We start from the raw sequence: 21,818 nt of genomic DNA on the forward strand, positions 1-21,818 counted from the left end.
GCAGGAAGGACGGCCGGGCCAATCAACGGCGCGCTTGTTGCGGGGCGGCGCGCGCTGAGCACGCAGCCGTTAGAGAGGCGGGAAGGCGCCGGAGGTTTGAAAGCTGCGGGTGCTGCCGCTGCTGGCAGCTGCGCGCGGGGGGCGGCCCGGCTCGAGCCACAGGAGCGCGGCGGGGCGCAACAGCACCGCGGGGATCTCTGCCGGTAGTATCCCTCACGCCGCGCGGAGCCTTGGGCCAGGATAGCCGCCGCTGCGGCGGCAAAGGAAACCGAGCTACCGCCGTCACTGGTTGGTGACGGAGGCAACGTAAAGGAAAAGGTTAACGACAACTCACGGGGGATAAAAGCAACCCTGAAGCTCTCCCGTTAACGTTGGGTACAGCTGCTGAGGTCGGCTTGCGTCTCGGCACGGTATTCGTTTATACGTTGTGGCATCATGTCTGCTGTAAAGACAGAAGATGAAATAACCGTCGTTGAGAGGGAAATGAAAGAATTTTGGACTGAATTAAAAAGCGTTTATGGCACTGAACAGATCAATCAGACTTTAGCACTGAGAGACTCGTGCAAGGAGTCCATAAACGTACTTTCAGGTAAGAGCGCCGTGCGTTTGTGGCGTCCCTGTGTTCTGCACGCTGCTCAGAGCTGGTCAGGTAACTGGAGTCTCTTCCCTGCAGAGAGATGGTCCAAGAAGCTGAAAGAAGGGGACCTGATGATTGATAAAATTCAGGAGTACAGGAATGGTACAGTATGATGTTTTACTTATTGTCTCACTTTTCTAAAACTAACTGAATCCAGCCGGATGACGTACTTCCTGTTTTAAAAGGTAACTCGCAAAGTCAGAGTGAAGACAAAATCAAAGCCAATCGCATTCAGACACAGGATGTAAACTGCAGGTCAGGAGCTATTTGCTGCACAATTTAATTGCTCATTCAGGAGAGATAAAGACTGATTAAAAGTGTTCTGTATAGCGGTTCAATTGCTCAACAATGAACAGGTGATTACACTTAAAACAACACGGTAAAGTTAAATACTCCGAGGCTACTTATGCCTCTTCTCTGTTAATAAAATACAGTCGACCGTCTAGGAGTAATAGCTCAAAATGTTGTAACTGACTTTCAGAACCTTGGGAAAAAATAGTTGCAACATGTGATATCAGTGAGTGTTTCCTTACCTTAGGGGTTTCTGCTGAGTATTTTGTAAAGATCCACCATCCTCATGTTCTGAAGATGTAACAAGTTCTGGCACCAGAAACATCCTCCGTGTCACTGAAGCGTCAGAGGAGCTTGCTTCTCTGTAGCTTTTTTTCTGAACAACTTTTACTTTCTGCTGATATTTGATGCTCTCAGTCATGCTGACTTTTCTATCCGGCTGAGGTAGCATGCATTTCACTAGATTTTATTCAAATGAATCATCACTAACTAAATAGGTAGTTACTAAATAGTGGAGACCTAACTAATCAGCTGTAAATGTTCATATTTTCTTGTTTCCTGTCAGAGATTCTCCAGCAGAACAAACATATATCAGAAAATGAAAAACATTTGACAGAAATAAAATCTAACCTAAACCATGAAGAAGAGCAAAAGAAGGAGTTGACTGACAGTATCCAAGAGCTTAAAGAAGAGTTGATGAAAAAAAAGGAAAGTAAGTAGAGTTTCTTAATTAGGGGACGAATTGTTTTCAGTGCTAGCTCTTGATGGGCTTTTCTGCTGTTTAAAGTTTTGGTGTGCTTTGCTAACCTTTACTTTCATATTTCTGGTGATTTCTAAAATTCTAGTAATATCTTCTAAAAACAAAGCCACTAAGGAGAGAGTGGAACGACTGTGCAAGTCTAAAGAGTTGTTTGAAGAGCGGCTTGGATTGGAAATACGCAGAATTCATAGTAAGTTATATTAGTTTCTTTGGTTTCCAAATGCACTGACATAATGTAGTTAACACTGGATTATGCAGTGAAGTTGCAGCTTGCACAACTGAAGAATTGCCTCAAATATGCTTGCTTGGGCTTCTCTAGTGCATTATATTGAGTCATTTTCCTTTCTTTCATTACATTTGTTTACACCACTTACCACTGACAACCTGTGCTGATTGATCAGAAGGCATAGTCTGGGCCTCTGTCTGTGGCACTGTCACAGTTGCTTTTGCCATGGAAGAGCAGTTCAGATATCTTTGTAAAGCTGAGGAAGCAGTGGTTAGTAACTGCCAACTCCACAGTAAGCCTCTCAAATGGCAAAAGATGATATATTAAAACATATTTGTCTTACAAAGAGACTAGGTTTGCTGAATTTGCAAGTATTCTAACTGTATCTTAATACTTTGTTTTGATTCATTGCTGAGGCTCTCCATCCAAAGTTAATGGTGTTAATGAATTGTTTGTTTGCTTTAGATGAGCAGTTACAGTTTATATTCAGACATATTGACCACAAAGATCCCGACAAGCCGTATATGTTTACCCTTTCCATAAATGAACAGGGAGATTATGAAGGTATGTGAATTTTAAGTTTTAAATATGAGGACAGAATCTGATGTGCATATTTGAAAAAAAGGGAGAGACAGCTATAAAGGTTACAGCTAAACTGTACTTATCTTCTAACTTAAGAGTGAAAAAAAAATGCAGCATTAATATGTTCTTAATAAAGTTACTCTTGCTTATAATGAAAACACATCTGCTTACCTGCACTGTCCTTCATTTGTGAAGTTGCTGTTTACTTTGTACCAGGCAAAGCAGGAGAGAGAGGAGAGATGCAGGGACAGATGGATGCTCCAATCCCTCTGTGCCTCTGGGTATGGACAGAGTAGACTTCATTTTTCATTAATTTAAATCCAAACTGTGTTGAAGTGAAATGTTTATCACATGCTGGGCTACATCAGTTTTCAATATGCCCACCTGCAGAGCAACAAAAATATTTAGGAATGCATTTCAGTCTTTGAGGCAGGATGCAAATTGTTACAATTGAAGCAGGAGCACAGCACCACGCAGGAGGTCTGGAAATTTAAAAAAAAAAAAGGTGTTTGTTGGAAGCTTTGTCTTCACTGAAAGAAAATAATATAATAGATTCCTTAAAAATAACAATAAGTGAAGGTAAAACACAACACAGCCTGCAATCTATATAATTCATAAGTCTGGAAAAAGCACTAATATATATACATATACTTTTAATAAAAATGGTCTAATTTTTCTAAATCTGTCTTGTTTTAGTGACTTCGTGTACTCCTCCTCTGGATTGTATATCAGAGTTCCAGCTGAAAGTGAGAGAAACTAACAATTTTTCTGCATTTATTGCCAACATCAGAAAAGCCTTCACTGCTTTATCTTTTAAACAGTCTACTTAAAATTAGCTTATAACTGCTTTCTAGCTATAAAGCACTTTTATTTTTCCTTCCTGTGCTGTGAAAGTATGTATTTATCCATGTCTTACTCTACTTCTCTAATTTCTAAATAAAGAAAAGTAATGAAAACAGTATTTTAGTCCACTGTTCTAAAGGGACATTTTAGGTCATTTTTGGAACAACATTATAATCAACTACTTCCTTAACTGAGTGTCTCCGGACTTGTAAATATGGATCCAGAAGCAAACAGCTAAGTTTTCATTTAAGGATTTCATTTAAGAGGCTTACAAAAAATGAGCAATGTAGTATTTCTGTTTGCTTTCTGAGATTGTCATCCCAAAAGTAAAGTGGAAACTGAATGAGCAGAAGGTGGGAGGTGGACAGTCATAACAAAAATCCCAAGCAAACAAAAAACCTTTGTGCTAGCTATAACTATTAACAAAAAATACCTTTTCTGAAACAAAATAGGAAAGTTATACTTTCAGTTAGGTTAGTAGACCAGTAGACCCCTCCATGTTACAAATTCCCATCCATTCTGCCTTCTCACTAACTGTCACCCTTCTAATTCAGAATGCCTGAATTCATTTTCAAACATGTTCGTACCCTTCTCCATCTGCCTGTGCCAGGCAATTCTTAGTTGCACTGGAAAGAAATATTTAACAGCTCTGAGCAAAAAAGCACTATGCAGCCACCTTATTTCCATGCTTTCAAATAGAACTTTCTCACTAGGAGTGTACATATTGCTTAGGTGCACTCTGAAGCATGTCATCTTCACAGGGTGAAAAAAACACTGAAAAAGGCTCTAACAAAGACAAACACTCAGACTTACTGCTGTTTTCGTTTCATCTGCCATCATTTCTTCTTTTCATGTTCATTCCAGGCATCAGTAGTTGGTTTATGGCTTCTAATGAAATTATTTCACCAAGATCGCTCTGTACAGAACATAAAATAAACGACAAATAATTCCTAGACACGTAAATTCCAATGCAGTATTGGCTAGAATTGATGTGCCTGGTTGTAAATATTCTGTGCATACCCCTAAAGTAAACACTACAATTTAAAATGTTTATTGTAATTTAAACCTTTGCAACTCCTTTTGGAATTTGAATAATGAATGTTTGTATTTACCGAGGCAAATAAGATGCAGATCTTGCTTCCTTTAGAAAAAAGCTAGGCATTCCAAAAGCAGGTAAAGGCTAGAAAGGAATTATATACAACATACTTGTTTCTCATATTACAAAACACAAAGCAGAACTAGCTTGTGACATCTGAAACAGCCTATATGCTAGTTGAATATTTGTCATAAATGCTTACAACTTTTATGCCTGCAGCAATTGCACTTAAACTTCACACACTGGAATGTGTCAATTAGGAATTTCATGTTTGTTGTGAAGTTGCACAACACATCTTTATCCAATAATAGCAGGGCCAACTAGGTTAATATATGTTGACTCAATAGATGTAATTATTGGGACCCCAGGATACTGAATAGCACACAGACTGAAACCATCCTAAAGAGCTTATGGGACAAGCTCTTGAGCTTAAAAGCAAAATGCAGCTCAGAGACTGTGACACAGTCATCCATCTCCCTCCAGCTGGGAGTGCTCTGTCTTTTAGTAGGATCACAGCTATCTTGATCCAGAGAGATTCTATTTTTGCAAAAGTCAGAAAAGGCTTTTTTTTTTTTTAACAAATAATTTGCCCAGCCCTGATTACTGCCTTCTCTTTCAAATTATCTACCTGTACTCAGTTACTGCGGGTCAAGCCTGCAATTCATTGACCAGCTACTACTACTGGCTATGGAGAAAACTGCTAATACACATCAGCATGTATGCTCAGAGTCTCATCAAATTTATCTCATAACAACACAAAAAATCTAGGAAAAAGTGTTGGATTTAAAATATATTAAAAACTCACTGTGAATTTGAAGGCAGAATTTGAGACTGGATATTAAATGTTAGTATTTTAATCACAGTCACTATAAGCCAGCTGGAGGTCAGATTTGAAAAGAAATTGAAATACTTTAATAGTTGTTCTGGCTAACAACAATTTTATTATAATACACCTACTCAACCAAGATTGGAAGTGGTTAAACTGAGCTGGTTGATGTTTTCCATAAGCCCCCTTGCACTTTGCTAGACTTTATAGAAAGCAAATGAATAAGTATTAGCTACACTTGTGAGAACTAAGAAGGACATAGAAGTTATGCTATGCTTCTATCATGTTTTATATTACTTACTATCTTCCCCAGTGCTTCAGTAAACTTTGTGGATTTATTCAATACCCTGAAATGGTCTAAATTAGTCCCAGTGTTACAATACTCTAAAATCACTATGCACTCATTTGTGAGTGATTTAAATTCCTGCTGAACTCAATATAACAAACCTATGCATACATAAATCATTTAGTCCCACAGGCAGATTACAGTATGTGTTTTAATTTTATGAATAAACTATGCTAAGTAATTATTCTAATACTCTCTTACCTTTTTGAAAGAAAGAGTTGCAACCCAATTACACATTAGGCTTTACTGCTGAAATAGGATTTTATGCCTGAAAGGTTTTGGGAAACAGCTTTGATTACCAGACAGTGAGAATTCATTCTTCTTATTTTTATTATCTCTAATCAGTCTAAAAATTATCCACAAAGAACACTTCAGAATCTTGAGCTTATAAGCAAGTTGTTCCAGAGGTAATGAAGCCTGGCTTCCCACAGTTCTGTGTTTTTGTCCTGAAACATTGCAGTGAAGAGAAATGGCACTATCTCATCTCTTCTTTACAATCTTCCTAGTGAGTGTGAGCTTGTCCCAGTCCTCAGTTATACTATTTTGTTGTCTGGTTGGCTGCTGTAAAAAAACAAAAATCAGTAGGATAACAGTTGAGCTCTGCTCACCCTTGCTTCAGTGTGGAGCATGGATTTGTGGCTCTGCCCTTCACCTGGCTGCTGATTTCTAATACGCCGTTGAAACAGCAGTAGCTGCAACACTACTTGATATTTCATATTTGAGTTGAGCATTAGATTCATAAGTTTTTAGAGATACTATGTTATAATGTTTACTCATGTAAGTGCACACTGTTTTTTTATATGGCCTTATGTGTATTTTAAAGTGTCTGTGCACCAAAATGATAAATTGAAACAAGATGCAATTAGTGTTAATCCAATTTCCTTTTTCTCAGATTGCAGCATGTTGAACAATGCTAATTGCTATTGACTCACTTCTTGGTAAGGAAATGTGCACTTTGGCTGACTTGGCTCAATAAATTCTTTTGCACTGAGTACTGTATCATGGGCCCAGTTCTTCAGTATCCTGTATCTTCTGCACCAGAGCTTCAGCTGAAATAACTGTCTCAGCAGAGAAAGAGGCCTGTTAAACAAATACCAATTACACACTTCTAAGACCAATGGCCGTTACCAGAAAAGATTCCAGGCAGTTGAGACCAGACTACATTACATCAACTTTTTGGTTAAGCAAGGAGAACGTAGAAGTGATAGAGGGGTGACCTTATGAGTGGTGTACTACATAAGTTCAAGTAAAATTCAAATAACTGATTATGTCATCCATTAAAAATAAGCACAGGCAAGTAACTAATACTAACTCTTCCAAATGAGGCTAACAAGACTGCTTGTCTAATTCCAAGTCTGACACAGACCCATTAATGCAAAAACAATTCAGCAAATTGATAATTGTATTATTTTCACATTAGCCACCATTAGCATGACTTACCAGCCTGTATTATCCCATACTTTGTGCATAGGCAGACAAGCCATCTAATATAATCCTGTTTGTACAGGAAAGAGGTAAATCTCTTCTGACACGCAGTCCTCGATGCTGTCATCTGCAACTCTGCAGCAATTATCTGTCATTTTAGGCTCCAGACTTCTCAGAAGTCAGCCTATGATTCTGACAGTCTGTTGGGGAATGCAGGCACCACCTTCACTAAGTGCTCTACTAGTGGCACTGCAACAAATCAAGAATACCAAATTTGCAGTCAATCTTCATGGAATTTATGTGATAATAATAGCTTATCTGCCTCAGCTGGTCCTGCTGAAGTTTCCTTCCACTAAAATTTCTCAACTGTACTGGTTGGTACAGAACAGGAAATCCATATGAAAAGAAGGAAAACTGAATAAAGAAAGAAGAAAGAGGAGTGATTATAGCACAGAAGGAACTAAAGGAAGCTTAACTGAATTAATGGATCCTTGTTTGCTGAAAACAATCCAGAAGTCCTAGTAGCAAACACCGCTGATCTTATTTCTCTGATCAGAGAGCACACAGCATGTAATCCAAGATGTTGGCAGCTATAGCAGGGTCAGTGTTTTGGCTGAATTAAATTAGATTAAAATTACGCAGATGAGAGATTAGGCCAATACGACCATAAAATAGCAAACCTTTCTGGTAGGAAGCAGCTCTTCCAAAGATACAAGGTGGTCAGATCTGGTCCTCCATTTCCATGCATGCTCTGGAATATAATACTCCAAGAAAAAGGAAAGTCAACTCTATTTTATGTCTACATTCATTACAGTTTCAGCTGCACAACTCTTCAGTGACACCAAGGCAACTGAAATGTGTCTATATGACTGCTAAATAGGGAGCAGGCCAGCTGTGTGCTTAGATGCCTCACTGAACTGAAAACTGAGGAAGCTGACTCTCAGTAATGGGGTGCGTGGAGAAATCTCATCTATTTTTAAGGCATTTTGAAAAATTAATTTATTCTAAAATACTGCAGACTCAAAACTCTAACTTTGAGAAAATTATTTATTTGAACACTTATTTGAGTGCAGACAATCCTTACTTTCAGGCCTAATGCAATTCTGAAGAGTCTGCTAGATCCCACTCCTGGGTTTTGGCAAGCTCCGTAACCACTACTGAGCCCTGACATAGGCTTCAAATTTGGAAATCCTACAAGAAGTAAATAAGCAGCACATGGATTTGTCACTCACCACCCTCTAGCAGAATCAATAAACCCAAAGCCCCATAATGTATAACACAGTGAAGATTTGAATATTATCTGTGCAGCCAATATACATGCATCAATTCTAAAAATATCAGACTCAGAACTGTTCTTGCTCCACTGCTCTGGCTGTATGATATAAGTCATGTAGCAAGCTCCAATCTAACAGATTCCTGTACAATATTTGCCTGATGGCATTTCTACAGTCTCCTAATCTCCACCGAAACAGTCCTACAATGCCTGGTTTTTTTGATTTTGCAGGTAAAATGCAGTGTTTGAAGCATTACCTACTTTAAAATATATTAATCAGTCTTTTGATGGCTGCTCTGATATCCCTGAATCAAGAATCATCCATCACCACTCAAGCTGTACAGAGGAGACTGTCATTTTCCCTGCCGAACATTACATTTTCAGATTATCTCACAATTGCACTCACAGTTGTTTCCCCTGACATCTAAAAATACAAGCTGAAGTCCAATTTTCTGTGCTCAATGTTCCAAATTTTTTGTCATCCCTATTTATTTTCAAATTTTTCCTCCCACTGTCTCTGCACCTGTAGGGTTACTTTCCCTCAGAACAACACTTTACCTCAACCTGTTTATTTTGCCAGCATACCTAATCTTAGGGGTTTCTGTAGTCTGTTTTATGTGGAAATCCATAGCTTATCACACCGAACATTAACTCTGAATTTCATGAAAGTAGGACCTTTCAAGGAAATCTTTCAGTGCTTTTCATCTACTAGTTCTAAAGCATATTTTCACAATATTCTTCAATGGTTTCGGCTGCCTTCTACAGCCAGCCTTACTTGCTTCCTTTGTGCAAAGCAAAGCAAACATTGTGGCTCCTTCAATGGACCAGCAGCAACTACCTGGGGAAAGCCAGCTATCCTCTAGTGCTCAACCTCTGCCTCTCTAACATGTGCACAGCTAAGCTTCGCAGGACATGTGTAAAAATAAAATAATCTTGTTTGCAGAATTAATTTGCATTTGCCTTGCACAGAAAGGTTTTGTATTATCGAACTTAAAGGCAGCTGCTTAGCACTTAAGTTTTCACAGAGTGATGATCTCTGGCTTTGAGAGTGCAGAGGGAAGGACAATCACTAGTAAGAATTCTGGACACCTACGTCAGTCCAACATGCATTCTAACTTCATTCTTATTACTCATACCAATATTCATTTGTGTGTCTTATACTTTTTAATAAAGGGTGTGTTTATCCTTTAAAATTCCCCAATAAAATAAACATAGGATCTCTGTAGAAAAAAACTTTTGATAATCACATTAAAATCATCCATGGCTCCTCTACACCTGAGCACAAATTGGCATTCTCTTTTGTGAAATACACTTCACAACGCAACATACTGACAAAGGTAAGCAGTGTAAAATAAGTTAAAGGGGCGCAAATAGCATCATGCAGAACAACAAAAGAGCACCAAAAAACCCACCAGCATGAGTTAGGGAAACAGCAACCCTCCATCCACACTAGAAAAGCCTGAACTGATGGTGTGGAGCAGAAAATTCCTCTATGCACGCTCCCAGGTTCTGCCCACCACAGTATGATGAACTACTGAGTCACACTGAAATTTGCCCACTCAACACATTTACACATCTGGATTTCTTCCACTCACCTCCTGTCCTGCAGGAAACTGTCTCACAAACAGCAGTCTCTGTGGGCAGCCACTGTGTTTTAGCTCTTCCAAAGCAGTACAGACCTGCTTTCTTCTGAGAACCACTACACTTCTTTTGCAGATTTTTACAGACTTGAAGGCAGGACACCAAGAAATTCTTGTTTTCTTCCTTTTCTTTTTTTAAACACTATCCTGAGCCATTTTCTGTACACACTTGCTGTCACCTGTGCTATGTATGTTGAATGGTACACACGGAACAGGATGAAAAAGACATTAAACATACAACTGGAAAAATTCCTGAATAACTAAATCTTCCAGTACATCTCTTCAATTAACAAGAATTTAAATGACATACTAAATCTGCAAGATTTTTTTCTATATATTACCATGGTGACATATTAACAACTGCAGTAATTAGTTCTTGAAATACAGTGTAAATCTCCGGGTTTAATTGTCTTCCAGAATAAAAACTTCCACATGATGTGTGGATATTCCTATATAGCTGGTACTTGTGTTTTGCAAAAATGTTACCTAAATTTTCTTCTGAAGTTGTATGAATGTTTCTATGCATCTCATCATTCACGTAGTTCTTCATAGTGTTCTAGTGCTGCACCGGAGGCTGCCTGATGGTGGTACCTTGTAAACTCTACAACTGTGAGTGTATGAAAGAAATTCCAACTTAGTGCACTGGAGTTGCTGCTTTACCAACTGACCGTCTAACCTGAAACATACAAAAGAATATCCATTTTTATAAAACTCTGACCATCTAGACTGAGAAAAAACACAGCTCTCGTGAAGTGGGTAAAGCTGGACATTCAGAAGTGATAACTTCCAGAATTTTATATTTGAAATCCTAGCAAAATGTCTATTTTTCACAGAGAGAACTTGCTCCTCTAACACTTACTGATATAAACCATCTCAACCAAGAAATACCAGACAATACCACAGTGACAATCTCTGCAAAGACACACTTGGTTTGTCCTAAAAATGTTGGCATCTGCAGCGTCGATGGCAACCTATGAATTAAAACAAAGGAAAACTTCTTGTTTGCATTTCATGCAAAAGAAGGCAACTGACAGTACATTCCTAATATTTATATTTATTATGAAAGTGTTTCCAAATTAAAATAGCCCACAATATTTATTGGTTCAGAGACTTTATGAGGAATAATTATTTTTCCATATTATAAAAAGAAACAACCAAGAAAACCAAACCGAGTTAAACACAAAATAACTCCCGAAGTTCTACGCAACAGCTGTACATAAAAGGACTTCCAGCTAGCTAGCACATCACTGTGTCTGGGACTGCGGACTTCCTACATATCACTGCATTTCTGAAAGAGTTGCTCAAGCACACGATTGTAATGAAAACACAGCTGAAATAGTGTCATCTGCCTCACTCTAACGGTGACTTGCAACAGGCAGTCAACATGCACACTACAGTATGAGAGCTTGTCTATGAAACTTAAATCCTGGGACTACAAGAAGGTGAAATTCAACAGAAGCTATAGAATGTCTTTAATTACACAGATCATTTTAGGTAAGATAATCATTTTGTTTTTTTCATCTCATATATAATCAGTCACAGCTAGAAAACATAATTTCATAGCATTTTCATCCATTTTTCAAATTGAAAGCAATTTCAAAAACATAATTCTGTACAGACACTTTCAAACACTGTGTTTTCATTGCAACTACAGTCAGAAATCTTTACAATTTAAAGGCTACACACATATGCCACTTTTCCAAACTTCCATAAAGATTTCCCAAAAAGAAAAGACATAAAGAATAAGGTTGTCTTCCTGAAGTTTCCATTAGGTACCTGCTCCAAATCAAACCCGTCAAAGCAAGTAATACAAACTGGTTTTTCTTTGTGGTTTAAAGGCAACTGTAGTGTGCAGAACACTGAAGTTAGGCCTAACAGGTTTTACATTACAGGAAGGATAAAAAGTATTCAACAGCTTCTCTTACAACAAATGTCACAAGTAGTAGACAAGTAGGAGACATACAAAAATGGGTTGTAGCAAATAGATTAAAAAAATACCAAAGCATCAACTATAGAAAACCAATGTTAGCTCATAGTTCTCTGAGAATACAGAAGGCTGAGCTAATGAGAAGATGAACATAATAGGCCTTATGCTTCCTAGTAGAATAGGCTGCGTAAAACACGCAGTGTCTAAATCACCTCAAGTTGATCACTGACATTTGCTGCAGGGTAACAGCTTTTGCCATCATGGTCTGTTCAGAACTGTGAAGTGATTTTCATTCAAAACAGACACTGATTTAAGACAAGAATCATTTTACTGTAAGCAAAGCTTTAGTGCATGTACTTGGGTCTCAGAAAAAGGATTTGGCATCAGCAATCATACAGAATGGTCCCAGTCTAAAACAGGAGCTGAACACATCTGAAGCTGTGACACCTGTTTCAATTCTGTTGGAATTAAATAATTAACACATAGAAAAAATACAAAATGGCAACAAGGAAAACAGCATGGGACACTTTGGTATTATAGAACTAGCACTACTGAACAGCAATCAAGATCCAAATGACTCCAGCGTTCACCATTGTAATTTCATTAGATATTTGTTCCGTTTTCTGCAGTGTTTGTTTAAGTGTTTGTTTTTGTTTCGTTTTCTTAAGAAAAAAAAAACCCCAACAACAAATATTTTCTTTTTCCGGTACAAAACATGACAATATGGAAAGCAGTAAGCAAAGGGAGACCTGAATCTTATTTTAATATACTCTGGACTGTCTAGGGAGAGAAGAAAAATTCCTACCATTTACTAACAAACTCTACACATCACTTCCTCATTTTTCTACTTCAACATCTTAACCACTGTGTCATGTACTGTACTATATAGAGCATAGAGGTTGAAGACAAAAAGGTTACAGAATACAAACCCTCTTCTAAATTCTACAAAAGGTATGAATATACAGATCCTTTTAAGATATTGCTTTTACCTTGAGCCATGCGAATCACTTTAATAAATTTTTAGGAATACGTGTGATTATCCTTTACATATGTGACAGCCTCCAAAAGCACCTTACAAATCTCTTCAGCAAAGAAGCAAACCAATTCAACTGAAAAGGAAACAAGTGAATGATATTCTCTGGAAGATGAAGCCAAAGTTTTGACATCCATTGGCCAAAGCAACGAATGAAAGCACGCTGCCTAATATGATCACTAAAACACTTGGTCGTTCTCAGTAAGGAGAGAAAAAAAAAGTAAGAATTCTTAATCTCCATTAAAAATTGTTTAGCAAAGTTTAGTTAAGTACTTGAAGCTTCTTTGCTCTCACCCCACTTTCACAAACATGCCTTTTGACTCTGTTACTCTGCCTATTTTCCAAACATATTTGTACTTATTCTAGGCTGCTAAGAATGGACTTCAAAAAGCCTGGTTTATAGGAGATAAATAAGTTACTGGGGGGTCAAATGAACCACAAAAAGTATTTACATGCTTTAGTGCATAACAGATACAACTTAATTTAGAATTCAAACCGCTTTCAATCCACGTTTCATTATTTAACAATGGGGATACACTAAGCCAGAGTCAGTTGGTCAACTCCAGTTGTAACACTGACTGTAGGTCTGAATCAATACTATACAGAACAGCTGGTGAGGATCAACAGGGACCAAAGTTGTCTGCCTCTTGTTTGGAGATTCTTAGTGGGAACTGTTTTCTGTCCAGACATCAAAGACATTACAGTAATATAGGTGTACAGTGACAACTGAGAGCAACATTCTGCCTCCACATAAGACAAAATATTTGCCAGAATACCAGTTTTGTAACGACCTTTGCAAAAGGGAAATCCAGTAGAGATAGAAATGAACATCATGAAAGAGGCATGTTTAGGCCTATTCAGCAGAGGCTGGTTGGCACTGAAACAATCTCCCCAGAGCAGTGGTCACAACCTCATGTGGCCAGAATTCAAGGAACATTTGGACAACATTCTTAGACATAGGGTTTGAATTGTAGGTGGGCCTGTGTGGAACCAGGAACTGGGCTCAATGATCCTTGTGGGTCTCTTCTAATTCTGGATATTCTATGATTCTAAGATGTTATTCTCAATGACCATCTTAGCAGGTCAGATTTCAGAACTAACAATGTTTATTCAATAAATCCCAAGACCATTTTGTTTTAAAACCTTAGTATAATCTTAACAATAATTATTAAACAATGGCCACTTCAAATACTGTGGATGGGATAGTTTCTATTGCAATCACGGTATCTTCATATGTATTACTTGCATTAAAATCACAGGCACAGAAGACAGATGAAAAAAATTAGAGGCAAAGAAGCTTTTAGAGGAGAGGGAGATTTAAGGCTCCCTTTCTCCCTCAGATATGCTCAGGGACATACAAACTATGAAACTGCTGAATAATAAAGGATGCTGTATAAGTAGCAAAACTGACAATATTTCTCCCATGATTCAGAAGTTTTTTGTTTTCTTACCTTTGTTTTCTACTAAGCGGCAGTACGATTTTCATTCATATTATTCTTTCCTTACTTTCAGCGCATCTTTTGCTGATGTATAAATGGTTTCTATGAGTAATAAAAGTTTCAGAAGTTTTCAAGACTCACTAGGGGAATAGAACAAATCTTTTTTTTTTTTTTTTCCTCCCCAAAAACAGAGAACTGGCAACAAAATTTTCTTCAGTGGAGTCTGTATACAGTACAGTCTTTAAACATATTTTGTTATGCCAGAAACCACCTATATTTTACCATTTGCATAGGTAGAAGGAATAAGAGATATTTCCTGGACTAGACTTTCAGCTAAAGGCAGCATTCTGGTCCCTTTCGAGAGAGACATGCTGTTACCCTTTTTTTTTTCTTTGTTTATTCCTTCCTTCCATATTTTTTTTCTTTTTTTTTTTCCATATATATATATATATATATATATATGTCTTTGGTCTGTAAGTACATTGGTTCTGTGTGCACACACACAATACTGTTGAACAGTAGGTTGCATAGAGTCTGTTGCCCGAGAACCTTGCCTACTTTTGGCACTGCTATCACAAATCACAGAAAAATGTCCCACAAGAGTTTTATGATCCTTAGCATCCTATATCAAACTTTAATCTAGAAAGAAGTGAGTATATCATGTTAAAATGATACCTATTTGGGGTATTATTTTCTCTTCTTCAGGACACAGTTTGTAAATAATGGATGAAATAGGAGAGCAAAACTATTTAAAAACAATTTTATTTATAAAAGTGATAGAATAGTGCCGAACCTTCAAAGTTCTATGTTAAGAATTATGCTAAGTGAATTTTGCTCAAGTTTTCATGCATTTAAAGTACTTATAGGAACATATGGCATTCTGTCTTTTCTCTCTTCAGCCTACTAAATAAGTGGCAATGACTGTAAGAACGATACCTAGTATAAACTGTGTCCAAGGAAGCAATGACATTTCATCTGCTGTTTTTTTTCCACTCTCTGCTCTCATCCTTATGAACTTGCAAGAATAGTTTCAGGAGTGATTTCTGGATTCACAATGGTGCACTTGAACAAATACCTTTCAACATGGAATCTGCATAAAAAGCTGAAATCTATAGATGTCAAAAATTGCAAGGAAAAATAAAAGGCAAGAACGAGTGCATCCTAACTGCTGACATCAATGCTTCTGGACATTTGCACAACTAATCAAGTCTACTTCTAATGCAAAGAACCACCAATTTTGAATTTTAGGTTATGCTAAAATATCATTTCCACAATCACAACAGTTCTTTTTCCACTAATTGCTAATTGACCATATTACCTAGCATTCAAAATATCAATCCAGTCTTTTAAAACTTTACGTTGGAGAAATGGCCAGTGTGATTTGATAGGCAGTTTCAAAACCAGCACTTTAAAACACGAAGGTAGCAAAAATATCTGAAGCAGAACTAGAATCTGCAAAGCTATGTTCTGTCTTTTGTAAGTAACAAATCAAGCAACTATTATTTATAGCAGACTCAGCAAAAGCAACAGGGATGGACAGAAGAGATCAGAGCATGATGCTCTCCACCGAAAATCCCAAGAGATAAAGTTTGAGAATGGATGTTCCCTTTTGTCCAGAAGTTCCCAGAAAGAATACAGAATAAATAATATTTCAAAGATGGTACAAGTGAAAATACTGCTCCCATTGTGTCAATTACATACACATACAGCATGCCTACCTACGTATACAGAATGATGTGTCGTCTTCATTCACAAACAGGGAGTATGGCAGTGCACTATCAGAATGCTTTGATACTCCTAATTTTTTTTTGATGCTGAGATATATGAAGAAACCGCATTCACAACTTCTAATTTACTTACAGTAGCAAACAGTTCATCCTGTTTATGTCTTGTGACACTGAAAGATTAATGCTCCTCTGAGCATGTGCTACCAGTAAGATACCCGTTTGTCCCATTGGCACCACCAGTCCCATTAGTGGTGATAGTGCTGTGCAGGGTCTTTGAACGAGGTACTGTTTCTTCCTCATCTGAGCTTGACTCAATATCACTTCGGTCATCCTTTGTTACCTGTAGAATTTGAAGAAAAAACAAGCAGTAGACAATTTGAAGGAAAGAATGGAGCTTTTTGATTCAAGCTGGAATCAGAGAATTCAAACAGTTTTCAATTGGAGATTTGAAAGTGGTATCAGATCTGGCACATTTCTCCTCTTGTCTAGAACTCCCTTCAAACACTCTGTTAGCAGAAGCAAGGTAAGAACTTTGCACCGATGCATTCAAGGTAGTACATCAAAGGGAGAGCACAGTGCTCAAGGCAAAGGGTAGTACCTACTAAAGGAAGCAACAATTCAAACTTCCTAGTTCAGCCTAGTCCCTGTCTCTTTGCCCTCCCACTACGACCTTATTTTCTGTATCTTCAATACAGCGGTAAGCTCATAGGTGGTACAGGTGTTCCTATGCTTCCTTTGGGGTACTTCTCTTTTACTTGATAATATCAGGATAAAGGCAAAATATTTCCACTAACCTTTTTCCATTCACTTCCTAAGTCATTCTCTAGAGACTATACAGCTTGCAAGAAATGTGCTGTGGACTGGCAGCAGAAGGTAGATGTATTAGTCTAAACATAGCTCACTGCACCAGGTAATTGCAGTCCGATCTTAGAGAAATGATGAGAATGGTGGTTGGAAACACAGAACATAGTCCAGTTGCTATCACAGGAACCACATATGGTATCGAGCAGTTCAATCATCTGCCAAATTTTTCCATTTGAATGCTGCTTCAGAAACATACTGGCTTTAATTGCTAATGATTTGCTGCTAAATCCCAGCTGAACTTAATTCCTGTTAATTTATATCCATTTACTTTATGAATTCTACTCCTTACGCTAAGAAGTCTGCTCTACTCTTTAGTAGAGCTCACTGAGGGTCATAAGTGAAGATCACTAAGTTTGAGAGCGGAACACTAGGTCCCTTCAGAATCTCTGAGGTGACTTGTCCCCACTCTTTTACTTGTTTTGGGTGCAAACAAGTGGGGAAGAAAACAACAGGCACGATAAGGAGAGCAAAGAAGAGAACTGAAAACAAAATCATGCAAAGAAAAAGCCCTGCCTGCTCTATTCTTCAGGGTTTTTTGTTTGTTTGTTTGTTTTCTTTTTTTTTTTTCCCCCAGGAGGTAACAATGACACAGCCAGAGTCTCATATAACTCCCAATAACTGCCCATAACTCAGGTCAGAAGAGACCTTGGGAAGTCTATGCCTAAAGTCCTGCTCAAAGGAGAGTCAGCAATGGGGTAAGGAAAAGTTTGTCACAGATCTTTATCCAACCTGGGCTTGATAATCTATAAAAATGTTAGAATTATATCAGATGAAGTAAAAAAAAAAAGTATGAACAAAATGAGGCATGAATTTTAAGTTGCTTGCAAGTTTAATGATGCAGCTTTCCATTCTTGTTTGTATCCCTGTTTATATAGCTGAGATTCCTAATTCTGTCAGGATCTATCCACACTGTCCATATAGATCACCACATCTGACAGTTACAGTTGACTTTATCACAATGAATGGACACAAAGGTGAGAAAACACATGGCAAGACTTTTCCCCAAAGAAATCAAAACAATTACATAACAGGGAATGTCACGTAATTTTTTTTTATTACAGTAATTCTCCTCTATCCCAGAAAGCCCTGGAGGCAATTATTTTGTCCAGTTGTTGCTTCAGAAATGACTATTTCCCTTCGGGGTTCCCAGTTCTGCTACTGACCTTACAATATCATAAGCCTGAGTGACACCACTCTGTTTGCAAACAGAGGAAAAAAAGAAACACACAATTTCCATATATCTGTATAGCTGAATTTTAGTGTCAATGTCTAGCAGAACCACAATTCTGGCATCTGTGAAATTGGAACTTCAGCTGTGGCCATAAATTCCATGCCATACCTACACAGCTTCAATTAACAGATTACTTCAGTCTCAGGGACTTCTATATTGCAGGTGTTGCAGATATAGAAATACACTTAGAAATACACCCTTATCAGACAAAAGGAAATTGGCTCAACGAGGTGTACCTTAGATCAGTGTGAGGGCAGATTGATCACCTGAAAATTCTACCATCATCTTGAGTTCTCTTAATATAGTAGATTTGCTGTTAAATCTTCTGGTAGGGTCTACCCGAAATCCAATTAATCAAAAGAAAATCCTATGATGCAGTCACTTAAAAAAATGTAGAAAGTAACATACCAAGGTTTTGCACTTAAACCTTGGTATGAATATGGCATTACTTAATTCTCTTTATCTCCAAAATAATCAATTGGAGTAATTCCTAAAGAGGGTGTTTAGAAAATACGTATCTAGGTGTAGTGGAATTCCAAGGTCACAGCCTGAACTAACACGTGAGCACATGACTGCTGGAGCCACCCTTTCTGTCTCAGTGATGCTTTTGGAAGCACATGTGCAATCTGAGTCTGCACGGGTTCGCCCTCCCTCCACCCTTTTCTCCTGTGGCGCGAGTACAAATGGGAGAAGGCTGCATAACTCAGCTTGCCCCTTTTTCCAAACTGTTACTGGGAAGGGTGAGTTAATTTCTCTTTGATATCTTTTCCTATAGCGCCTCTTTCTCAAATAAAGGCTCTGTCACTGCCTTTGTTTGCTCTACACTAGGTTTACAAAACTCCTAAGCATAAAAGAGAGTAAGAAACAGATTATCAGGTGTACTTACAAATTTAGTGATAATAAATTGATGGGCTGTTTCAAAGGTGGTTAACAGTAATATATGAATAAAACAATAATTAAGGATGAAGACCTACTGTAAGATATATATAAATGTGCTGTGACAGCACTGCTTATTTTACTGTAGAAACTGAGAGGATGTGGTTGCAAATGAAGAAGAATGTTAAGATTTAGAGGAAGAGCCCTGGATTAATGTATAGGCAATTTTAACCTGGTCATTGTCTTGCTGCAAGTGCCTGACTGCTTTCATACAACCTAAATTTCCTTGAACTACAAGGCAGAGGACTTATACTCTCATGTATGCTTCCTGAATGGCACCAGAGTAGCTGTTATCCTGCAAATATTTATGTACAAAGATTGTTGTAATGCAATAACACCAAGACACTATGAATATTAGGCGATACACAGACAAGAAGTAAAAGCCGTAAAAGACAGCCTTCCTTCAAATATCTAAATACAAATGATGGATTAAAAAAAAAAATCAGGCAGAAACTGCAAAACAAAAACAAAGGCAACCACAAACACTCCAGCATTTTGCAGAATATATCTTTTGCATAGTAAATGTAAATAAACTTACATGCAAGGGGTTCCACTTTCCAGCCTTCCAATGCAGCACAAGGGAAAGGATAGACAAGCAGAGTAAGAGAGGGTGCGAAACAACAGGCCAAGTTCTGAAGTACATTCAGAGAAAGCAGTTATCTACAGAACAGTTCCTATTCCATTTGGGGGTGGTTACACATCTAAAATAACTACTTATGAGCTCTAGTTCTTAAGGGCAAAATAGCCTGTACTTTACACAAACCTTAGGCATAACATTCATAGTCTAAATACAAGTGCTGTTTCTGCACACAAAGTGGAATGAGGTTAGCAGTTTTTTGAATTACAGCTCCCCATCAAATGTAACAATTCTAACAAGATACTACATTGTATCCCAAGCAGTCTTGCTGGAGGGATCCTTCCCAGAGTCTCATAAACACCAAAAAAACAAAAAAGGTTGTGGTTTGTAACCTTGCCACTAGCAAAGTCAGAAGAATTTCAGGTAGTATTATCAGCTGGCAAGCCAACGCTTTTCTAAATAGCATGAAGTAGAAAAACAGAACTGGCAGCCCCTAGAAAACAGTTTGCTTGTTTTTTAAAATTCTATTTCTCTAGATAAGTTTGGTTTAGTGCATCAGGTCATTAAAAAAAAAAAAAGCATGAAAGCACATATAAATCACTTGCTTTAGAGGATTTATTAACTTATTTGACATTTGTTAGAGGCAGTGGAAAAATTTTCCATGAAAATGAAATAAGTGTTTACATAAGATGTGTGTTTAGTAACGTGTTAGAACTCAGAAAGAAAAAGTACCCCAAAAGCGACCACGTATTGATACTGAAACAGTTAAAATAGTAAATATGAAACAGAAGTCTGTCAGTGCTGTCTTACCTTGCCCTTTGAAATAGCTTTGTAGGCTGCCTTTATTATTAGATAAGACCAAAAATAGTGCAGAATTTGTAGAACCACAAGCAGCACGTTGAAGACCCACAAGGCAGGAAAATTGCCCAGAGCTTCATACAGTTCAAACAATGTAGTGTTTAATATCCTAGAAGAGAAAGGGACAGAAAAATCATTACCCTTTTTTAAAGCCAGCAATCTCAAAGGATGCCCTTTTTAAATCAAGATGACAAATAGGGGATTGGATGGGATCTACCCAGATAGTTGCATCTCACAGCAGAGTGACTTGGTCTGAATCACCTTGGTGTCTCTAGAGAAAACCACCACCAAAATTTGGCTTTCAGTGCTTAATGTCACTTAACAGACATTACATGCAGGAAACAAAGATTCTCAGCACGCATTTCTTCTTTTATAGAGCTGGCAGGTGTCAATTGTCTTAAATAACCAAAATGCTCATTAATAACAATGATTGCTTAATTCCTCTTTTTTTTTTTTTTTTAATTTTTTTCATCTAGACTTCCTTCAGACGTGGTTTGGTACCTGTGTACTACCAACACGAAAGAAAGAGCATATATGGGGACTGTTAATATGCATGCAACTCCCAAGCACTAGCACCACGTTCTTCAAAACACATTCCCAGGCTGCGACTGGGATCTGCAACCTCTCCAAGGAAGAGCTGTATGAATTAGCTACCAGCCTATAGTCACTAGATGGCAATAGACGTGCTTTGTCTGAATGCAAAAGGAATGCAACTAAGGTCCTGCAAGGATTCGGGACAGCAGAGCTCACTTTTGAAATGCTAGGGACACTGAGCTCCACTTTTTAATAATCACACTTGCCATAGCTACAATTCTCTCCAAAAACATTAAAATCAGTTTAAGCAATAATAAATATGTACACACATTTAAGTCAGAGTACAGCATAATGATTTATGTATATAAACAGCATTGACCACAAATCAGGCAGTGATTTCTAACACTCTGGCCTTGCAGTACATAAGGCATTTTTATTTTTGCTTTATTACGCTAATATACATGTATGATTCATAATTTAATAAAAGGATCTTACAGCCTTATTATACAGCTGTGTTTTTAGAATGTTTTATGCTTATGGAGTAGACATTGGAAAAAAAACTGTTTTCTAGCTGCAACAAAAAAGCATCACATTATTGGTTCTGTCAGCTCAAACTCTTCAGTCTCTGCTTTCTGCTGTTTGTTCTGTCAATGGGAGCTCTGCATGGTACAGCAGTACCCCATTTCATAATTCAAGGGGAAATTCTTGTGCTTAGCAAAACACAACTGTAGTCAGGACAGTTTTACT

The 21,818-nt window shown here is 37.7% G+C and overlaps 2 protein-coding genes across 4 annotated transcripts in view; one reads left to right on the forward strand and one right to left on the reverse strand.

Annotated features, from left to right (window-relative positions):
• Window positions 1–36: 36 nt before the first annotated feature.
• Window positions 37–3,457, forward strand: SPC25 (SPC25, NDC80 kinetochore complex component). 2 transcript variants are annotated; one of them, NM_001277857.2, is made up of 6 exons: window positions 37–589; window positions 674–739; window positions 1,494–1,640; window positions 1,774–1,878; window positions 2,380–2,478; window positions 3,193–3,457. In NM_001277857.2, exons 1-6 carry the CDS (start codon window positions 436–438, stop codon window positions 3,324–3,326), a joined length of 705 nt encoding a protein of 234 aa, NP_001264786.1. In that variant the 5' UTR covers window positions 37–435; the 3' UTR covers window positions 3,327–3,457. The 2 variants fall into 2 exon arrangements, with proteins under 2 accessions (NP_001264786.1, XP_025007962.1); XM_025152194.3 differs by lacking the exon at window positions 2,380–2,478.
• Window positions 3,458–11,039: 7,582 nt separating this feature from the next.
• The window catches only part of CERS6 (ceramide synthase 6), a 114,748-nt gene continuing 103,969 nt past the window's right edge, over window positions 11,040–21,818 (reverse strand). Inside the window, exons 9-11 of one of the 2 annotated variants that reach the window (XM_025152631.3) lie at window positions 20,490–20,646; window positions 19,641–19,664; window positions 11,040–16,411 (exon numbers count right to left, since the gene is read on the reverse strand). In XM_025152631.3, the coding sequence (XP_025008399.1) occupies window positions 16,250–16,411; window positions 19,641–19,664; window positions 20,490–20,646 (343 nt within the window). In that variant the 3' untranslated portion in view covers window positions 11,040–16,249. The remainder of the gene's footprint in view (window positions 16,412–19,640; window positions 19,665–20,489; window positions 20,647–21,818) is intronic. The other variant, XM_025152632.3, reaches the window with a different exon arrangement.

The sequence above is a fragment of the Gallus gallus genome, chromosome 7 (assembly GCF_016699485.2).
Source record: "Gallus gallus isolate bGalGal1 chromosome 7, bGalGal1.mat.broiler.GRCg7b, whole genome shotgun sequence".
NCBI lineage: Eukaryota > Metazoa > Chordata > Aves > Galliformes > Phasianidae > Gallus > Gallus gallus.

Coding starts and splice junctions, on each gene's coding strand:
- SPC25 (NM_001277857.2), top strand. CDS start 436: ATGTCTGCTGTAAAGACAGAAGATGAAATAACCGTCGTTGAGAGGGAA. Junction 590..673: donor GTCCATAAACGTACTTTCAG/GTAAGAGCGCCG, acceptor TCTTCCCTGCAG/AGAGATGGTCCAAGAAGCTG. Junction 1,879..2,379: donor GGAAATACGCAGAATTCATA/GTAAGTTATATT, acceptor TGTTTGCTTTAG/ATGAGCAGTTACAGTTTATA.